Below are 20,374 nucleotides of genomic sequence, written 5' to 3' on the forward strand. Positions count from 1 at the left end.
ACCTCAGAGTTACAAACAGAGTTACAAACCAGATTAAAGAGTTCCCTTAAACCTGGAATGTTCTACACGTCAGGCCGAAGACACGCCGGCTGAACCTGAAAGAAACAGACCTCTTTGTTCAGATCATGAAGGAAGTGGAGGAGCTCATGTTCTTGTGCTGAGGTGACTGATGGAGACAAACACAAGTCGGAGTGGAGCTACAAACATTTCACTTTATTCTCCCTGTGTTCGGGGCTTTCACGTCACAATTTAACACTTTAGTGGCACAAAACAAGTTAAAACGTTTGATTTTATTGATCAGCTTTTCTTAAATCATTCAGACCCCCCCAGCAGACCGAGCGTGTGCAGAATAAACCCTCTTTGCTCTCAGCCTCCTCAGGGGTTCATCACCTTTAAAAACACCAGCAAACACACAAGAATCACACTTTTGAGTCCAGACCGCTCCTCCGGTCCACAGGAACCTGCTCAACTCCTCTGACAGTCTGTTCATGGTTTGAGTCACTCCGTCATTAAAACACGTCTGGTTTCCTCTGCGTCTCACAGTTTTTGCTTTTCCCTGTTTTCTGTCTCAGGAAACTGAGTCTTTTAGTTTTGGACAAACCCAGACAGGTGAGGACGTCACTTCGGACCCTGAGAGGATGGGACGGACGCTTTCCTGACATCCTACACATCAAATGATTCTTCCATTAATTAAGCAAATTACAGTGACATTAAGTGATAATAAAAAGTCTCAGCAGAAGGAGCTGACCAAACATCCACATGTAGAGGGGACCTCAGGGGACCTCAGGGGACCCCGACACAAAGGACAAAATACTATGTGAAGCACTCAGAGCAGCAAACTTTGCTGAATGTAGACGCAGCAGAACGAGCTGACATTAAAGGGTCAAAAACGTCAGTATTTTTAACCCTGAGCCCCATTTTTACATGTTCTAGTGTGTTAATGAGTGAAAGGAGATCACCCCTACAGAGAGAGAAGAAGAAGATGGAAGATCCTTCTGGTTTAACCACAAACAGCCGTTAAATCGCTCTCTGCACACACACCAGACTACATTCACTAAAACAGGGATTTTAGAGCTGCTGGTCTGCTGCTGCTTCCATCAGTCAGAGTGTTTGAGTTCCTGTTTGTTACAGAAATATTGTGTTGGATTTGAACTAAACCTAAAAAACACCAAAGTCACACAACAACACCAACAAAGTCACTGAGTGAGGCAGCAGCAGAACAGCAGCTCCTGTGAGGTAAAATCCCTGTTTTTGTGAATGGAGTCTGGTGTGTTTGCGATATAACAGCTGTTTGTGGCTTACAGATCCATCTCTGCATCAAACAAAGTCAGAAACGTTTTGTACCTACTTGTCATTTTGAACTCAAAATATGGGCAAATTAGGACCCAGGTTTAAAAATAGTGAAGTAACCCTTTAAACCAGCCTCATTCCCAGAGGCTCCTCTGTCATGGCGACCTGAGAACCACCAGCGTCTGCTTCCTGCTCAGTAATACGGGCCGGCGTTCTCATAGCCGGCGTAACTCGGCCAATCAGGAAGGATCCCGTGCGAGCAGGTGGGGCTGCCGTATCGGTCGAAGTGAATCCCAAAGTCAAACGAGTCCGAGTGGCGGCCGCCAGCATCCCGGCGGCAGCTCCTCATGGAGGACCAGACGATCCTGTAGTTGTCCCCGTGGTTGCTGTCCCAGTGCTCGCGGCCGTCCACCTCGTAGCAGACGGCGAACTCGAGACGCTCGTGAGGCCTCAGCTCGTCGGGCAGAGACACGCTGAAGGAGAAGGTGTCGCTGTACGAGCTGGGGTACGAGTCCTTCACGTACACGCAGTCCACGTCTGTGTGGCTCTTCCACGAGTCAAAGGTCACCCGCAGCTTCACACACTTCTCAAACGACAGGTTTTTGACCTTCACCGTCCCGGCCAGCGCCTTCTCCTTCAGCACGCAGTGCTCCAGGCACACGTAGTTCCTCTCCAGACTCTGGCGGAAGCGCAGGTAGTCCGAGGCGGGCTGAGCGAAGTCCAGCACCAGCGTGTCCTCCTTGGCGGCCAGCGAGAGGGCAGAGCTCAGCATCTCCTGGATGTTCAGGGGGATGTCGATGGGGTCGCTGAACTCGGAGAAGACCTTCACCCTGGTTAGAGACATGCCTCGGTGGTCGGCGAACGTCACCCGCTTCTTGGCCTTCCTGTCTTTCCTGGACGCCCTTCCCCCGTCGGGGCCCATCTGGTCGACGCAGGACGAGCGCTGGAACCTCAGACAGGAGCTCAGAGCAGGTTTGCACATCTTGGGAGATGTCCGGTAAACAAAGTCCTCCGTGGACAGGTACAGAGGTAAGGCCATGTCGATCGGCATGGTGAGCTCAGCAGGACGCACACGGCACGCTGAGGAGAGAGGACACGTGATCTTTAGTGAGAACAGGTGATGCACTCTGGGAAAAAGACGACTGTAGGGTCAACAAGGTCATCCTAGTAAAAGTGTTGGAACTGGTCCAGTAGATCACCTCAGCCAGCAGCCACCAAACGGGCTGCAATGGCTGCAACGTGATCCTTTGGGTCACAGTAGGTCCACTAAAAGAGCTTGTTTGATCCACTGACAGGCTCAGAGTGTTATTCTAAGTGTGTGACAGCATCATGGAAAGGATCCCTACAGAGAGAGACCTGGAAGATCCTTTTGGTTTAACCACAAACAGCACACACACCAGACTACATTCACTAAAACAGGGATTTTAGAGAACAGGACTCAGGAGCTGCTGCTCCATCAGTCAGGGAGTCTGTGAGACTTATAAACGAATTAAGAAAATATGTAAATACATTTGTGTTAGAAACTTTTTCGTCCGGTTCTTATATTGGCAGCTCAAGAACTCAACAGAGGTTTTCAGTCTGGTCTCACAAGCAGTTTATTCTGGTCACAGGTCACAGGTAAAGTACTCGCAGCGCTGGGCTCATGACGGACCCCGAGGGGCCGGTCAGAGGAGCCCCCTCTCATGTGTCCTGTTCTGTTTCCAGACATCTCATGTTTAAATGCTTGTTGGATATCATGAAGTACGTAACCATTCCTGGTGAACTGTTTAGGTCCGTGCGTCACAGATAGCAGGTTCCTGTAGTGATGTTATGGTAATCTAACAGTTGGATGTTGGTTTCAAGGCGTGTATCTATAATCAAACTTCAGAATATGTTTTGCACAACAAAAGCACTACAATCAAGGTGTGTCTGGTCCATTCTGTCTGTCTGCTTCACTAAACAATACAGGAGGAGCCACGTCTGTGGAGGTCAGACTGACAGACTCTGTTCACTCTCATGAGGAGAGAAGGTCTGAAACATTCTATGGTCATATTAGATTCTAACTCAACATTTGTGAACTTGTTAATATCATAATGTGCTTAATTAACTGCAACTAACAATTATGTTCATCATCAATTATTAGCTTTTTAATTCATTGATCAATGATTCGGTCTAAAAAAAGTAAAGAACAGAAAAACATCCATCAGTTTTCAAAAAGAAAAAGACACTTGTAGTTGTAGTTTAAAAGCACTTACTGATAACTGGACACTGGTTATATTTGATCTAACTTTACTGCAGGCAGCAGTTAACAGTGTAAAGGGACAACCTGGACCTCCAGGAGGCCCTGGGGATCCTCCCCCAGGACTGAGCTGCGTTCAGGTCACATCAGTAAACAACAAGACGATTTGGACACAATCCTCCTGAAGAAGTCTGAGGAACAAACTGACCTGAGGAAGAACACGGCGCTCCCAGGTGGCAGCAGTGTGACGTCAGCTACTCACGCAGGTAATGCGGAAGTTTCTCTACAACTCCTCCTCACTGCTGACGGTGCTGGTGGGCTCAGACCACACAGTGACCCCCCCCCCCCCAATCTGCTTCTTCATCACGCTGAACTACCTGCACGCTCGTCACGCAGCTACGTCAGTAACACCTGCTTCTGATTGGCCCTCAGGTGTTAAACGGAGCATGAAAACACTTCCGGTTTGGCTCAATCAAACCGCCATTGAGTCTGAAAGCGTCGACACGGGTTCTTTATGGCCGGAACAGCCCGGACTTACCTGGAGGGGGCGGGGCGGGTCCTGGAACCACCGGCTTCTTGGCGGGTGTCAGCGGGCGGCTGCCATGGTGACGGGGCGGCGGCGGCGGCCTCTGATGTGCACAGCTGGAGAACACCTGCCGCCCTCTGGCCGCGCGCTCCTCCGTCTGGGCTCTCCTGTCTCGTGGCCCCAGAGCACACACCGGCTTCACGTGGACACCTGTGGGCAGCCAATCAGAGGGAGGAGTGACGGGGTGATCGGAGGCGTGCCCCCCCCCCGTAGGTGACGTGTTGTACGGAGGCCCATCTGTGCCAAAAGCGTGACTCAGTCTGACCTCATTGTGACTGAAGTCCTCAAACGGGCTCAGTCTTTCTTATTTATTCATTTATTTATTTATTAATTATTATAGATATATTGATATATTTCTCTTCCAACCAGCAGCTGTGAAGTCGACAGGAAAAGAGTTCAGCTCAGTGATTAAGAGATTATTGATAATATATTAATAATTCACAGGGGGGGGGGGTCTGGCCTGTGATTGGTCATACCATCAGTCCAGTCAGCTGGTGAAGCAGAGTCCATGACCCCTTTAGGCTGAACCTCCTCCTCTTCCTCCTCAGTCTGTGCTCAGAGAACCTCTGAGACCAGCTGATCTGGGACCAGCTGATCTGGGACCAGCTCCAGGTCTGAGTTTACAGGACACTCTGTGACACCTCAACATGTTCAACAAGCACAAAGTGGGACAGAAGAACCAGCCTGGTCTCATGTCGAGCTTCCTGTGGGACACTGAGTCACAATAACACAAACAGGAAACCAGTGAGTCCTGTGATCTGCAAAGCACCTGCACCTGATCACAGTAGGTCCACTAAAAGAGCTTGTTTGATCCACTGACAGGCTCAGAGTGTTATTCTAAGTGTGTGACAGCATCATGGAAAGGATCCCTACAGAGAGAGACCTGGAAGATCCTTTTGGTTTAACCACAAACAGCACACACACCAGACTACATTCACTAAAACAGGGGTTTTAGAGCTGCTGCCTCCATCAGTGTGTTTGTTATTGTGTAACTCAGTTTGGATCCAACACAGTATTTGTGTAACACACACTAAGTGATCAGGTCACAGGAGATCTGTCCTCTTCTCATGTGCACGCTATGGTTTGAACATGTGGCCTGTAAACTGAGCAGAGAAGGTCGGAGTAGAATAATAACTGGAGTGTGTGTTTCTGTGTTTTTTCCCGATAAACCTGAATTTTGAATAAAAAAGCTAGATTCTCCGACACACTGAAGCTGCTGTGGGTTATTAACAGTTCTTATTGAGAGAGCGAGGCTGCTTTGGCCTCTGAAGTTAGGAAACAGCCTGCGGGCCTTCTGGCCGCTGATCATGTAAATATTTGCTCAGGCATAAACCAACCGAACGATGAAGTTCAAGAGGGGAAAGAGCAGGTTTATGATAAGTTATAAGTGAGGTCTCTGATAAGGACGCTGTGCGATGGCCGCCCTGCAGCAGCAGTGAAACATTAATCTGAGGTCGATCCGTCATGTTCTGTACAGACGGACGCTCGTCTGTATGTCCTGACACTCTGGGACAGTCAGAGCGGCCACAGGAAGGTCTGTGTTTCCAGGGCGGGAACACAGAGGACAATTTGAAGCTGTTTCATATCTCCAACGTTATCTTTGGTCTTTTAACACTGTGCTGCAGCCTGTCCTCCTGAAGACAAGGCGTCAGAACAAAAAGAGACACTCAGGAGGCCGCTGGTGTCAAACTGTACATTACTATCCTGCTTTGTGCTAAAGATGATGCTCTTCGTTGCCATTACTCACATGATCATTTTAACCCAAACGTAACCTAACCAAGCTAACATTAACGTCCACGACGTAACGTATCGTAGCACAAGTCCTTTTTTCTTGCTGAAAACACTCATGAGTTCTTGTAGTAAATCGTTCTGTTCTGTTGTTTTGGTGTGTGAATGTTTTGGAATTGAAAGGGTTTAAAATGTTGACCTGTGAGGATCTGCGATGTTAATCAGCATCCAGCAGCTCCAGAGAAAAACATATTCTATCATGATGAATGAAATGTGACCTGTCAGGGTTCCAGCTGGTCCGTGACGCTCTGACGTCTTTATCTGGAGGAGGAAGAGTTTTCTCAGCCCATACAGGAACTCCTCATCCTTCACTTTATCACATGTACTTAGTCTTTTTTCCTTTTTTTAAATAACTTTATTCAGGACTGTCCTGTACATTACAAGGTCACATGAGAACGCTGATTTGTGTTCTTGATCTCAACACAAAAACAACGAAACAGCAAAGCTACACAGACAAGATAACACAGAGAAAATGAAAATGAACTGAAACAACCAAACATAAGTGTGAGTGTCCTCAGCCCTCAACCCTCCGCACCACAGATCACTTTCACCTCCAGACCCCATCGGCAAATCAACGCAGTCAGCCAATGAGGCAGCTGCACCAAATAAAAGGAGGAGTGACACAGAAATCTTGGTCAAATCATCAAAAATGATGATGCAGTGTGACACGCTTTTCTACTGCCTGATGGGGTTCAGCTAATTATATATATCTAGGTAGTAGGTGGTATTAACCCACAATTATGATAGATAGATAGATAGATAGATAGATAGATAGATAGATAGATAGATAGATAGATAGATAGATAGATAGATAGATATAGATAGATAGATAGATAGATTTCATACTGTACATTCATGTTCATAGTGTAAATATTATCATTACAATATATATTTATTTACTATTGCTTATTTTCTACTGTTGTTTTCTTTATTTCTTTTTTCTATTACTGCTTGTCTTGCCCCTGCCTCTGTTGCTGCTGTAACATGTAAATTTCCCCCTATGGGGGATCAATAAAGTAAGTCTACTGTCTATCAGTCTACTACGCATGCGCTGAGCCTCGTTTGCTTGGCGCTGACGTCACTGTTCTCTGCTCCGACTTCCTGGTGGGAGAGGACCCGGATGTGCCTGCTGTCACCAGCTACCCGGTCAGTAAACTGATGTTTTTACGGTGAACTCGGCGGATTTTCATCTTCTCCCCGTTTGGAGAGAAGACCGAGCGGCGGACTTTCCTCCCAAACCCGCCAGAATTAACACTTAAAGTCCGGTAAGAATCCGCGTACGTCAGGTTACGTCCCTCCTCTTCTGTAGCTAACCTTAGCTAGCTGAATGTAAACGTAACGTCGCTAACTAGCTGCTGGTTACCTGGTGAGGAGCGGCCAGCTGTAACACATTAATAACCTTCACCTGAGGCTTCACTACCCGGATGTCTGCTGGCTCTTATCGCTGCGGTCACGTGCGACAGCAGAAAGCAGCTGATTGTTTTTACATCGTTGTTGGGTGGTGATGAGGACACAGCACTGTGCTACACCTGTGGTTCACTGCACACAGTCTACCTGGCAGCGCTCACACGTCTGCTGCAGTGACACGGAAGTCAGGTCTCACGTGACAGCTGCCTTTAAAGGGTCATTCCGCCAATTTCATCACTAAAACCGCAACTAACGATTAGCTTCTTTATTGATGACTATTGATTCGTCCTGTAAAATGTCTGTCTCAGTTTCCCAGAGCTCGAGGGGACGTCTCCAGGTGGCAGGTGAGATCTTCAGATTACAGAGTTATGAAACAGAGAAGCAGCAGATCCTCACATCTGACAGTTGGAACCAGAACTGTTCTTTAATTCCAAGTATTCGATTCTTAAAGTGGATTCTGATTTTAATCGATTAATCGTCTCAGATCTACTCGTCACCAGTTGTCTACGGTGGCTCATTTAATCTGTTTTTCTCAACTTTTGCGACTACGTAATAAATATTCACATTTAAGAAGCTGGAAATAGAGAAGTTTGAACAGTTTTTCACAAAAAGACTAAAATCTGTTACTGCGTTATCAAACGCTGATGTTAGCCTGCAGTAGAAGCTAACGCTGATGTTAGCCTGCCGTAGAAGCTAACGCTGATGTTAGCCTGCCGTAGAAGCTAACGCTGATGTTAGCCTGCCGTAGAAGCTAACGCTGATGTTAGCCTGCAGTAGAAGCTAACGCTGATGTTAGCCTGCCGTAGAAGCTAACGCTGATGTTAGCCTGCAGTAGAAGCTAACGCTGATGTTAGCCTGCAGTAGAAGCTAACGCTGATGTTAGCCTGCAGTAGAAGCTAACGCTGATGTTAGCCTGCAGTAGAAGCTAACGCTGATGTTAGCCTGCCGTAGAAGCTAACGCTGATGTTAGCCTGCCGTAGAAGCTAACGCTGATGTTAGCCTGCAGTAGAAGCTAACGCTGATGTTAGCCTGCCGTAGAAGCTAACGCTGATGTTAGCCTGCCGTAGAAGCTAACGCTGATGTTAGCCTGCAGTAGAAGCTAACGCTGATGTTAGCCTGCAGTAGACACTGGTCACCTAACAGAGATCTTTTCAGACATTGTCTGATCTGATAGACCCCCCCCCCCCCCCCCCCCCTTACTGAATAGCACAAAGAGCCTTTGATGGTTTAGAGGCCAACATGGCTCTGTTGGACTGTCCCGTGTCTTTAATGACTGACACATAAAGGATCCCATTAGTCCTGTTATTATGTAGAGCAGCAGTAATTGGGTGACGAGTAGCAGCATGTTTGTGTCAGCAGCACTCATCATCATCATCATCATCATCATCATCATCCCTATCCCTCCTGCAGTCAGAGCTCGCTAAATGTCAGCAGCAGTTCACGGTGGAGCATCGCTGCAGTCAAACAGAGCTGTGTCCAGTCTGCAGGGTTCACTTTACTCTAACACTGTCTTACTAAATAAAAAGATCCTGATGCTGATCCTGATCCTCTGTGCTGTGAGCATAGCGCCCCCTGCAGGACAACAGCTCGGCACAGTCAGGGTCAAAGATTTAGCATTAGTTCAGAAATTAGCCTGGCTATGCTAAGGTTGTTAATCTGGTCCATAATGAAGAGTTATTTATTCCTACAGTGGTTTTATTTCTGTTCTAGATGATAAAGCCAGCCTCTCCTCACCTGCTCTGGTCACCAGGTGTGACAGCAGCCTGACGTGTCTTGCAGGTTTGTGCGTGGCGGCTGAGCGGAGCGCGGCGGGATGAGCGGGGCAGCTCTGGGCATCGAGATCGTGGTGGTGTTTTTCCTGGCGCTTTTCCTGCTGCACCGGTATGGAGACTTCAAGAAGCAGCAGCGCATGGTGCTGTTCGGCACGCTGCTGGCCTGGTATCTGTGCTTCCTCATCGTGTTTATTTTACCTCTGGACGTCAGCACGGTCAGTACTGAGCGGACACGCCACCCCGGTCTGCACACAGAAACATGACCTGTGACTGAGGCTCTGTTCTCTCCTTACAGACCATCTACAAGCAGTGCCATATCGACCACGAGAAGCACGCCTCTGCCCCCAACGCCAGCCCGTTACTGTCCAATCACACCGCAGCAAACACATCCGTCACACCCACCAAGAGGTCAGTATACAGCGTGTGTGTCCTTTATTCAGCCTGTTCACGTATTACTGCTGCTTCCTGTCGCTCAAGATAGATTTTAAAAACAAAACAAAAGTTGTGGTTGTGTGTTCCACAGATGTTGTTGCCTGCCCGGTGCAGGACGGGCTGCTCGGTGCTGCGTCGTGACTGTTGGCAGCAACAAAGAACAAATTGTTCTTGATGTTAAATTTGCAATCTGAGGCCAAAACCTTCTGTTGCCAACAGACGTATCACTATGATATGATGTACATTTCAGATCACATGAGTTTTCCAGGCAAACATGGGACCTAAACAGCAGGCCTAGAAAATAAAAACCGGTGGTGGAGCGTTTAGCGTCACTGCTGTAATGAGCTGACAGCTTCATCGTCCTGTCGTGTATCACCGCTGACGCCCTGTTCTCCCTCTCCTCTGTGACAGCGCACCAAAGCCCTGCTATAAGCCGTGGAGCTACATCCCCGACGGCATCATGCCCGTCTTCTGGAGGGTAGTGTACTGGACGTCCCAGTGCCTCACCTGGTCTGTAGGCCGCCGCCACACACACCATCACCACATGTGTTTTGTTGTGTTTGAACTGACAGAGGTTTGACGTGTGTTTTCAGGCTGCTGCTGCCCTTCATGCAGTCGTACGCCCGCTCCGGAGGCTTCTCCATCACTGGCAAGATTAAAACGGCACTGATCGAGAACGCCATTTATTACGGGACCTACCTGCTCATCTTCGGCTCTCTGCTCATATACGTGGCCGTTCACCCTGAGTGGCACCTCTCCTGGTGAGTGACGTTTCCTCACATCCGCGGGGGGCCAGAGGGTTAGGGGTTAGGGGAACGCTCCGTTTTAGCTCCTGTCTCTTTAAGGCCCCCCTCCAGAAAGCCCGGTGTGCTCTGATTGGTCAGCCCCCTGAGCAGGCCCCTCCCACCAACTCCATCATCAGCTCACACGAAACACGTTAGCTTAGCAACATGCTAATGCTGAACAAGGTCACATGATGAACAGATCTCTGCGTGTGACATCACAAGCGGAGCCACAACTAAAGGAGCAACAGAAGAAGAAAGAAGATGGTCTTTTCTCGTAGTTTGAGGGTTTGTAGATATTTTACATAAGATGTAGGTAAGAATTTCTAACCTTTACTCACACACTGTGCTCGTAACTCATTTTCCAGCAGATCTGTTTTTAGGGGCTAATGTGGGTGAAATAGCCCTTTAATTACCTGCTGGGCTGGACAGGAAATGTGATCGTCGCTTTCAGGCCTGAGGTGCAGCACAGGTGTGATGAACTCCAGGCTGACAGCAGGTCATTGGCAGCCACAGAGGGCTCAGAGGTGACGGCGGTGTGGTCTGTCCTCCCGCTGTGATCCAGGTACGAGCTCCAGACCATCGGGATCACGGCGGCGAACACCTGGGGCCTCTTCCTGCTGGTGCTGCTGCTCGGCTACGGATTGGTGGAGATCCCTCGCTCTTACTGGAACGCCTCCCGACACGGACACCTGCTCATCAAGACGTACTTCAAGGCTTCCAAGCTGATGACGGAGAAGGCGGACGCAGAGGAGAACCTGGAGGACGTCATGGAGGTGGGCGCCAGGCGGTGGAAGTTACTGTGATGTGTGACGTTCATCTAGTTCCACTGTTTCACTGTGACGTCTGGTTTGCTGCAGGAGGTGAGAAAAGTCAGCGAAACCATAAAGTACAACCATCCGCTGAGGAAGTACATCGACACGATTCTCAGAAAGGTGAGTGGAACGAACCTTTAACGGGACTCGGGGCGGTGGCTCATGGATCAGGCTGACTGGTGTGGCGTGTCCCCTCAGTGCCCGGTGGACTACCAGGAGAAGATGGGCAGGAACATGGACGACTACGAGGACTTCGATGACAAACAGAACAGTTACCCCAGTGAGAAGAGCCTGGTGAAGCTCCACAAGCAGGTGAGAGGACGACTGGCTCGGCGCGTCGTCATTATGATGCAGGAGTCGGTCTTACCTGCTCTCTCTGTGTCCAGGTCATCTACGCGGTCCAGAGACACAACCGGACTCGGGTCCAGTGGCAGATCCTCCTGCAGCAGGCCATCCACCTGGAGGACGTGGCCAAAAGCGAGACCAGTTCCACCCACCAGTTTGTCCACAGCTTCCCGTCCTCAGAGCCAGCCGGCTGGTTCAGCAGATATGTGTACACGCCGACTGTAGGTGGGTCAGAGTGTAGGCCCCCATCAGGGCCCCCATCAGGGCCCCCATCAGGGCCCCCATCAGGGCCCCCCCAGTCCCTGTCGGCTGTCCACAGGTACCAACGTACCTTCTGTATGTGAACTGCAGCTGTAGAGAGTTCTTATCTGATTAAGAATCTGCCCTCAGTCTGAGCTGTGTTAAAGGACTGTGGCTCTGACCAGCAGCACAAACACACGGCCATGAAGAGGAAAGATGTCTGAGGTTCACCTTCACTGATAACACCCCTTAAAAAGAGTGTGTGTGTGTGTGTGTGTGTGTGTGTGTGTGTGTGTGTGTGTGTGTGTGTGTGTGTGTGTGTGTGTGTGTGTGTGTCATACAGAGTGGTACTGGGAGTGTCTCCTGAAGCGCTGGTTCTACCGGCTGCTGTCGGTGGTCCTGACTCTGTTCAGCGTGGCCGTCGTCTGGTCTGAGTGCACCTTCTTCAGCACCCAGCCCGTCCTCTCACTGTTCGCCGTGTTCATCCAGCTGGCCGAGAGAGACTACAACTACCTGTACATCGAGGTGAGACACACACACACGAATGGAAAGGCTCCCTACAGAGATAGACCTGGAAGATTTGTGTTTGTTTGTGTTGTTGTGTGACTTTGGTGTCTTAAAGGCTCGGTTCAGATCCACCACAATACTGTAGAACATAAAACAACACAGACTCACTGACTGATGGAGGCAGCAGCTCTAAAATCCCTGAGGACAGAGAGGATCATGGGGGAGAAACAGGGGAGTGACCCTTTAACAGATCCTCACTGCTCTCTGACTCTTCTCTCCACCAGATGGCGTGCTTCATCACAATCTTCTTCCTGTGTACCTGTGTTTACTCCACGGTGTTCCGCATCCGAGTCTTCAACTACTACTACCTGGCCTCCCATCACCAGACTGATGCCTACAGCCTCCAGTTCAGCGGCATGTCAGTCTCCTGCAGACACCCTCTCCTTGTTTAGTGATGTAGTCAGTGAGCTGAACCATCAGGAAGCTATATGATAAACACTTTAAGTGGCGTTTGATATACAACATGTCCACATACAGCATGCTGAGTGATGCAGGTGTGAGGTCACATGCTGAGTGATGCAGGTGTGAGGTCACATGCTGAGTGATGCAGGTGTGAGGTCACATGCTGAGTGATGCAGGTGTGAGGTCACATGCTGAGTGATGCAGGTGTGTGGTCACATGCTGAGTGATGCAGGTGTGTGGTCACATGCTGAGTGATGTAGGTGTGAGGTCACATGCTGAGTGATGCAGGTGTGAGGTCACATGCTGAGTGATGCAGGTGTGAGGTCACATGCTGAGTGATGCAGGTGTGTGGTCACATGCTGAGTGATGCAGGTGTGAGGTCACATGCTCAGTGATGCAGGTGTGTGGTCACATGATGCAGACGCTGCCTCTGTCCTCTGCAGGCTGTTCTGCCGCCTGACGCCGCCTCTGTGTCTCAACTTCCTGGGACTGATCCACATGGACTCGGCCATCTCCCACCAGGACAAGGAGCAGACGGCGTACACCTCTGTACGTCACCCTCACTAACGCACAGCCGCCTGTCTGAGACTCACCTGTCTCACCTGTCTCACCTGTCTCACCTGTGTCTGTTTCAGATCATGGGATCCATGCATGTTGTCTCCTTCATCGCTAATGGCTTCTACATCTACTACCCCATGCTGATAGTCATCCTCTGCATCGCCACCTACTTCAGGTGAGACACCTTTAACAGCAGCCAGCAGCGCTGATCACAGATCAGTCAGTTCACTGATTAGTAGGCAGACAGCTTCATTTTATAGGTCGTTATTGTAGTAAAACAAAGGATTAGCTTCAGGAGAGCATCAGCTGATGCAGACTAACAAATGTGACAGCAGTGTGATAAAACACGTTATGGTTGTGATAATTGATCAGCAGCTGTGTACAGCCTGCACGTCCCTCTGTGGATCAGATATGCTCAGGTTGTAAAACCTGAATGAATAACAGCCACAGAATGGAAGTAAATCACTGGAGGAATCAATAACAATTCATTTTATTAGCAAACCTATCACACGGCTGCAATTAGACTGTTGCTATGGACACAGTTCTGATAGCAGAAGCAATGAAATCATTTTAGTCACGTGTTTGCTGCAGACGTGTTTGCTGCAGACGTGTTTGGCTGCAGACGTGTTTGGCTGCAGACGTGTGTGGCTGCAGACGTGTTTGGCTGCAGACGTGTGTGGCTGCAGACGTGTTTGGCTGCAGACGTGTTTGCTGCAGACGTGTTTGGCTGCAGACGTGTTTGCTGCAGACGTGTTTGGCTGCAGACGTGTTTGGCTGCAGACGTGTGTGGCTGCAGACGTGTTTGGCTGCAGACGTGTGTGGCTGCAGACGTGTTTGGCTGCAGACGTGTTTGGCTGCAGACGTGTTTGCTGCAGACGTGTTTGCAGCAGACGTGTTTGGCTGCAGACGTGTTTGCTGCAGACGTGTTTGGCTGCAGACGTGTTTGGCTGCAGACGTGTTTGCAGCAGACGTGTTTGCAGCAGACGTGTTTGGCTGCAGACGTGTTTGCAGCAGACGTGTTTGCTGCAGACGTGTTTGCAGCAGACGTGTTTGGCTGCAGACGTGTTTGCAGCAGACGTGTTTGCTGCAGACGTGTTTGCAGCAGACGTGTTTGGCTGCAGACGTGTTTGCAGCAGACGTGTTTGCAGCAGACGTGTTTGCAGCAGACGTGTTTGGCTGCAGACGTGTTTGCAGCAGACGTGTTTGCTGCAGACGTGTTTGGCTGCAGACGTGTTTGGCTGCAGACGTGTTTGCAGCAGACGTGTTTGCAGCAGACGTGTTTGGCTGCAGACGTGTTTGCAGCAGACGTGTTTGCAGCAGACGTGTTTGCTGCAGACGTGTTTGCTGCAGACGTGTTTGGCTGCAGACGTGTTTGGCTGCAGACGTGTGTGGCTGCAGACGTGTTTGGCTGCAGACGTGTTTGCAGCAGACGTGTTTGCAGCAGACGTGTTTGCTGTAACGGACTCTCTCTCCTCAGCCTGGGGACTCGCTGTCTGAACCTTCTGGGCTTCCAGCAGTTTGTGGGCGACAGCGAGATGACGTCTGACCTGATCGACGAGGGCAAAGAGCTGATCCGACGGGGTAAAGAGACTTTTCATGACCACAGTCACATTAGTGCAGCACAGGACGGTGTTCTGCTCAACTGTGAACCTGCACGTTGTTTTTACAGAGAAAAGGAAGCGGCAGAGGATTGAAGACGGTGAGAACAGACGCAGGGTGAGTGACCGATTCACACTGACCTGATCTATTGATTATCATCATCCTTCAGTGTCAACACTGAGGCTTTTCATGCCGTGCGCTGCAGGAGTGGAAGGAGCGCTATGGAAACCCCAGAGAAGACCACGCGGCGAGGAACAGGAGCAGCCACGAGATGAAGGAGACCAGTTACTCCGACACGGTGACGCCCAGCAACAACCGGCGTAAGTCCACCAGCAGCGGCACCTCAGAGAGGAGCACAGCGGCTTCAGAGCTGCCTTAGCCCAAATCCAGACCAGCTGCTGTTGCCGCACCAACATGCTGACAGATCAAACCTTAGTAAACCGGAGTACGTTTAAGATGTGAGTGTGTTGGTCCTGGATGATTTTGGTTTAGCACCACAAACATTACCTCTGGGAAGGCCCGTCCTCCAGAGACCTTAGTCCAGTCTGTGGTGAATCTGTGGTCACACTCTGCAGATAAGAAGCCTCCAGTTTGGCTTCACGGAAGGGACGTTCATCCCTCAAAGACCTCCTCTGATTGGTCAGGATCAGACGGGAGCCTCCTCTGATTGGTCAGGATCAGACGGGACCCTCCTCTGATTGATTGGTCAGGATCAGACGGGACCCTCCTCTGATTGGTCAGGATCAGACGGGACCCTCCTCTGATTGGTCAGGATCAGACGGGACCCTCCTCTGATTGGTCAGGATCAGACAGGACCCTCCTCTGATTGGTCAGTGAGCAGGTAGCCCCGCCCTAAAGCCCCCCTCTTCCTGGTCTATTTCCCTCTAAATGCACCATAATTTGCTGTGATAGCGACCAATCAGAGGACACCTGGCTGGTGCGTCGTCATGAATCTGGCCGTTGATCAGAGTATTGATCGGTGCTGATGGTGTTTTCCCGTTGAACAGAAGCGAAGTATTCTCGCTCTGGGAGTCGGGCAGAGAGGGACTGTGTGGAGCTGCTGCAGGACGCCGAGCCTTTAGACTTCAATGCCGATTCTCTGACGGACGACCCTCTGGACTCGGAGCCCGGCAGGTAGACATCACTTCCTGTTCTCGTTAGATGACCCGACTCACCTGTACCTGCTGCGCCTCAGTTTTCCACCTGTTGTGTGCTGCAGGTGGGGCAGCGCTGTCCTCACTCTGTGCTGTGTTCTCTCTGGCAGACACGCAGGAGGACGCTACCTGTCCATGTCGTCGTCTCGGAGCCGAATATTCGACGACGTCTGACGGGGAGAGGAGGGGGGGGGGGCGTCGCTGTCTACAGGAAGTGAATGTACCACATGACCTCCATCTCACAGGAAGCATGGTGATTAAAGATGGCGGCGTGCGTCAGTGTTCATGTCCAGCTTGGCCGCAGGTGGATGAAGACGCCCGTGACGGAGCGCTGACGTGACTCCACCCCTCTGCTGTGAATGAACACGTGTGAGTGTTTTATTTCCTGTGTCTGAGCTGCATGTCGCGGCGGCGGCGGCCCACGGCGCCCTCTAACTGTCTGAGCATGCTCATGAAGCAGCCGCATGTCAACGGTTCAGTGAAGGTCCTTCCTCATGTTTTTATTCTTTGTTTTAGCTTTATTTATGTGATGATAGAAACGGGCTGTTACTGACAGCATGCACCAAGATCCCCCCCCCGTTGTTCCTGCAGAGCTGTTTACGAGCTGATGAAAAGGAATATTCCACCAATATTCCAGTTTACGTGCAGCTGTGTGCGCTCTGGCTGTTCCTGAGCTCTCAGTCGTCCTCCTCACATCCTCAGAGCTGCTGGTGTCTGTTTAAGGCTCCAGTTAGCCCTTCAGATCAGTTAAAGGAACAGTTCAACATTTAGTGACGTCTGTACGGTTAATATGGAGCTGTTAGCTTAGCTTAGCATAAAGACTGGAAACGGAGGGAAAGTGTTAGCCTGGCTCAGTCCAAAGGGAACAACCACCTCCCAGCTCCTCTAAAGCTCCTGATTAGCTCCTTCTCTTCTCTGTTTAATGTGTAAAAGCCCAGCAGACTCCAGGACGGACGGACGGACGTTTGTTTTATTGCTAAAATCGGGAGCAGCTGATAAAAAGGGCGGCGGCGGCATCGATCCAAGTGAAGAACCAGATTAGCACTGAGAGCATGAGAGGAACAAAGAGGGGCTTTTATCTCTGTTACCCCCCCACAGCGATGATTTATAAGCTTATAAAGCTGTGGTGTGGGGCCGCCATTAATAAATGGAACCGTCTAACTTTCAGACTTTTCAAAATAAAATGCGTCCTTCAGTGGTATTAAAGTTTGCTCATGAAGTATTTAGTGTTGATTACTATCATGAAGTCACTAGAGCTGTTATTGGCCTCCATAATCCCAGGTGCCCCCCCCCCTCCCCGGTGATGTGTGGTTCCTGTGCTCTTGTTTGTTTGGTTCCCAATGTGCCATTTGTTTCTTGCCATGTATTTCTGTGTTTGTCCCCTCGGAGGTTTGAATACACAGAAACACAACAGACCGCAGAGAGGTGGCCTTTAAAGGACCATTCCTGTGTTTTTCTGCCTTTTGCTCATGTGTTTCAGGTTGGTTAAACTTTTGTATCATTTCTCCAAAACTGCAGAGGTTAAAATATTTCTGACCTCCCAGTCAGTTCAAGGAAAGCTCCTGGTTAACTCCTTGTCTCGGCTCTGTAAAAGCCCAGCAGACTCCAGGACGGACGGACGGATGTTTGTTTTATTGCTAAAATCGGGAGCAGCTGATAAAAAGGGCGGCGGCGGCATCGATCCAAGTGAAGAACCAGATTAGCACTGAGAGCATGAGAGGAACAAAGAGGGGAGACAGACCGAAAGTGCAAAGAAAGACGAAAGTGACCTATGACGAACTCTGCAGCAGCTTCTCATAATGAAAGATATCAAACCTTTAGCAGGTTTTACACTTTCAGTTTTTACTGTGGGGGCTCAGTGCTTCCTCCCAGAATTCCCCTTACTCTCTGTACGTTAGAATATCTGTAAATGACCCGACCAGGAGCCATCTGTGTTTTAGAAGGATGATGTGAGGATGTAAGTGAACATAATGAGGTGTGTTCAGACCCTCCCGTCCTCTCTAAAGCTGAACTGTAGAGGAGCAGGATGAGTGTGTACTGTGTGTAAGGACGGTCTTCACTCATCGAGGACACACGATCAGGTTGAAAAGTCCATTTAACAGAATAAAGGGACTTAAAGGTTGAACAGAGCAGAGGTGAGATGTAATCAGAGCTGCCTCCTCTCTGACAGGCAGAAACCATGGGGAGGGTTAGCGTGTGTGAAAACACCGGTCTGGTCCTTTAAGTATGTTTAGCATGTAGCGTTAGCTCCGGTGTGATGAAGGGATCCTGCTGGCAGGTTGGGCTGAGCTCCAGCTCCTGTAGATAAACTTCTGTCCTCCTCGTGTACATTTGTAACATAACTTGTGTATCATCCGGCTAACACTGATCTCCAGGCGGCGCTGAGGGCCTTTATTTATTGTCGTGGTGACTCTTCTCGCTGTATCTCTCAGTCTGATCGTTCTGCTGATGAAGTTTGTGCTCTTGTGAATATCTGAGTATTTATTGTCCCTGTTGTGATCTCAGCACGGTCCCTCTGGCCCCACAGGCTCACCTGTGGTCTGCACTAGTCAATCTAACAGAGACAGATCATGTGTGTGTTACTCTGCTGCAAGTCTTCAAGAGTCAATAAAAAGATGAGGTGTTCAGTGTGCTCCTGTCTGTTATCTGACACAATTATCTAACACAATTAAAGGGGCACTCCCCTGTTTCTCCCCCATGATCCTCTGAGTCCACATCTTGGTGTCTGAGTGACTGGTAGGTAGTAAAAGTGTTGGAACTGGTCCAGTAGATCACCTCAGCCAGCAGACACCAAACGGGCTGCAATGGCTGCAACGTGATCCTTTGGGACAACTGCACCTGATCACAGTAGGTCCACTAAAAGAGCTTGTTTGATCCACTGACAGGCTCAGAGTGTTATTCTAAGTGTGTGACAGCATGATGGAAAGGATCCCTACAGAGAGAGACCTGGAAGATCCTTTTGGTTTAACCACAAACAGCACACACACCAGACTACATTCACTAAAACAGGGATTTTAGAGAACAGGACTCAGGAGCTGCTGGTTGTGTGACTTTGGTGTTTTAAAGGTTTAGTTTGTATCAAACACATTATGTCTGTAACCCACAATAACACTAGCTAACTTACTGACTGGGGCAGTGGGAGGCCAGCAGCTCCTGGGATCTGCAAGGTAAAATGACTGTTTCAGTCAGTGGAGTTTGTTGGCTGTAGGCCCAGGTTTAAAATACCAGAGGTCCCCTGTAAAACCATTCACACTGCATCAATACAACCTGACTAAGAAATGAACGATGTGCTGAAAGTGTTCAAAGATCGTAGAAAAGATCAAATCGTGTTTGTTCCAGAGACAGACTGAGGCGTTCGACGGTGCTTGAATAAACTAAAGGAACTAAGAGAGCGGTTATCTGGTTTCTCTTTGTCCTCTGAACAGGACGTCAGGCTGCTTGCTCAGCCTGGAACCCCCCCCCCCCCCGCCCGGTCCTGTGGATAAACACAGAAAAGCAGCTCTCCTCTTCTTTCATTTTCACATTGGCCTCAAGTGGTAGTGTTTCTCTGAAATCATGTGACTGAAACATGAGGCTGGAGGTCCACCCTGAGCTCCTGTGGCCACTGAGGAAGCTTCAGTGGGACCATGTGACCACAGCCCCCCCCCCACACACACGCACATATATACTCCTGTAACAACTGACCTAAGCTGCTGGAGCTGGATCAACCTGACAGAGCTGCACAACAGGTAAGAGCACTTTGACACCTCAGAGCATCAGATACAACCAGGTCGCTTCTGAGGTCACCGTGGTAACCGATGCTCTCTGTTATGACAGCACCACGGCAACCGATCCTGCAGACCAGGTTAAGTTCAGAGTCAGTAGTTAGTAGTTTAAACATGCTGCAGCCAGTCAGAGGTCTGAATGATCAGCTGATTATTAGATATAGATGATCAGCTGATTATTAGATATAGATGATCAGATGATTATTAGATATAGATGATCAGCTGATTATTAGATACAGATGATCGGCTGATTATTAGATACAGATGATCGGCTGATTATTAGATACAGATGATCGGATGATTATTAGATACAGATGATCGGATGATTATTAGATACAGATGATCAGATGATTATTAGATACAGATGATCAGATGATTATTAGATACAGATGATCAGATGATTATTAGATACAGATGATCAGATGATTATTAGATACAGATGATCAGATGATTATTAGATACAGATGATCAGATGATCAGTCTTTATGTTCTTCACATTTTTCTGTTATGACTGTTTCTCTGGGGGGGGGTGAGATGAAGATGAAGATGAATCAGAATTCCTTTAATAATCCTCAGGGGGAAATTGCTTTTTGTTACACACAGCTCCAAAAGAATAAGAATAAACTTCAAACACAAAAGTAATAATAATAATAAT

The 20,374-nt window shown here is 49.2% G+C and overlaps 2 protein-coding genes across 3 annotated transcripts; one reads left to right on the top strand and one right to left on the bottom strand.

Annotated features, from left to right (window-relative positions):
* Window positions 1-992: 992 nt before the first annotated feature.
* Window positions 993-2,341, bottom strand: ppp1r3b (protein phosphatase 1, regulatory subunit 3B). Its single transcript, XM_070850943.1, has one exon. It carries the CDS (start codon window positions 2,339-2,341, stop codon window positions 1,484-1,486), a length of 858 nt encoding a protein of 285 aa, XP_070707044.1. The 3' UTR covers window positions 993-1,483.
* A 4,651-nt stretch (window positions 2,342-6,992) lies between these two features.
* lmbrd2b (LMBR1 domain containing 2b) lies at window positions 6,993-18,580 on the top strand. 2 transcript variants are annotated; one of them, XM_070850790.1, is made up of 17 exons: window positions 6,993-7,147; window positions 9,069-9,276; window positions 9,357-9,469; window positions 9,905-10,003; window positions 10,087-10,254; window positions 10,841-11,051; window positions 11,136-11,210; window positions 11,289-11,402; window positions 11,477-11,660; window positions 12,019-12,200; window positions 12,467-12,600; window positions 13,088-13,193; window positions 13,280-13,377; window positions 14,680-14,783; window positions 14,971-15,121; window positions 15,809-15,935; window positions 16,066-18,580. In XM_070850790.1, the coding sequence occupies exons 2-17, from the start codon at window positions 9,103-9,105 to the stop codon at window positions 16,171-16,173; spliced, it is 2,148 nt and encodes a 715-aa protein (XP_070706891.1). In that variant the 5' UTR covers window positions 6,993-7,147; window positions 9,069-9,102; the 3' UTR covers window positions 16,174-18,580. The 2 variants fall into 2 exon arrangements, with proteins under 2 accessions (XP_070706891.1, XP_070706892.1); XM_070850791.1 differs by lacking the exon at window positions 6,993-7,147 and adding an exon at window positions 14,872-14,918 and having other exon boundaries at window positions 9,045-9,276; window positions 15,007-15,121.
* The last annotated feature ends 1,794 nt before the right edge of the window (window positions 18,581-20,374 follow it).

This window comes from Pempheris klunzingeri, chromosome 19, assembly GCF_042242105.1.
Source record: "Pempheris klunzingeri isolate RE-2024b chromosome 19, fPemKlu1.hap1, whole genome shotgun sequence".
In the NCBI taxonomy this organism is placed as follows: Eukaryota; Metazoa; Chordata; class Actinopteri; order Acropomatiformes; family Pempheridae; genus Pempheris; species Pempheris klunzingeri.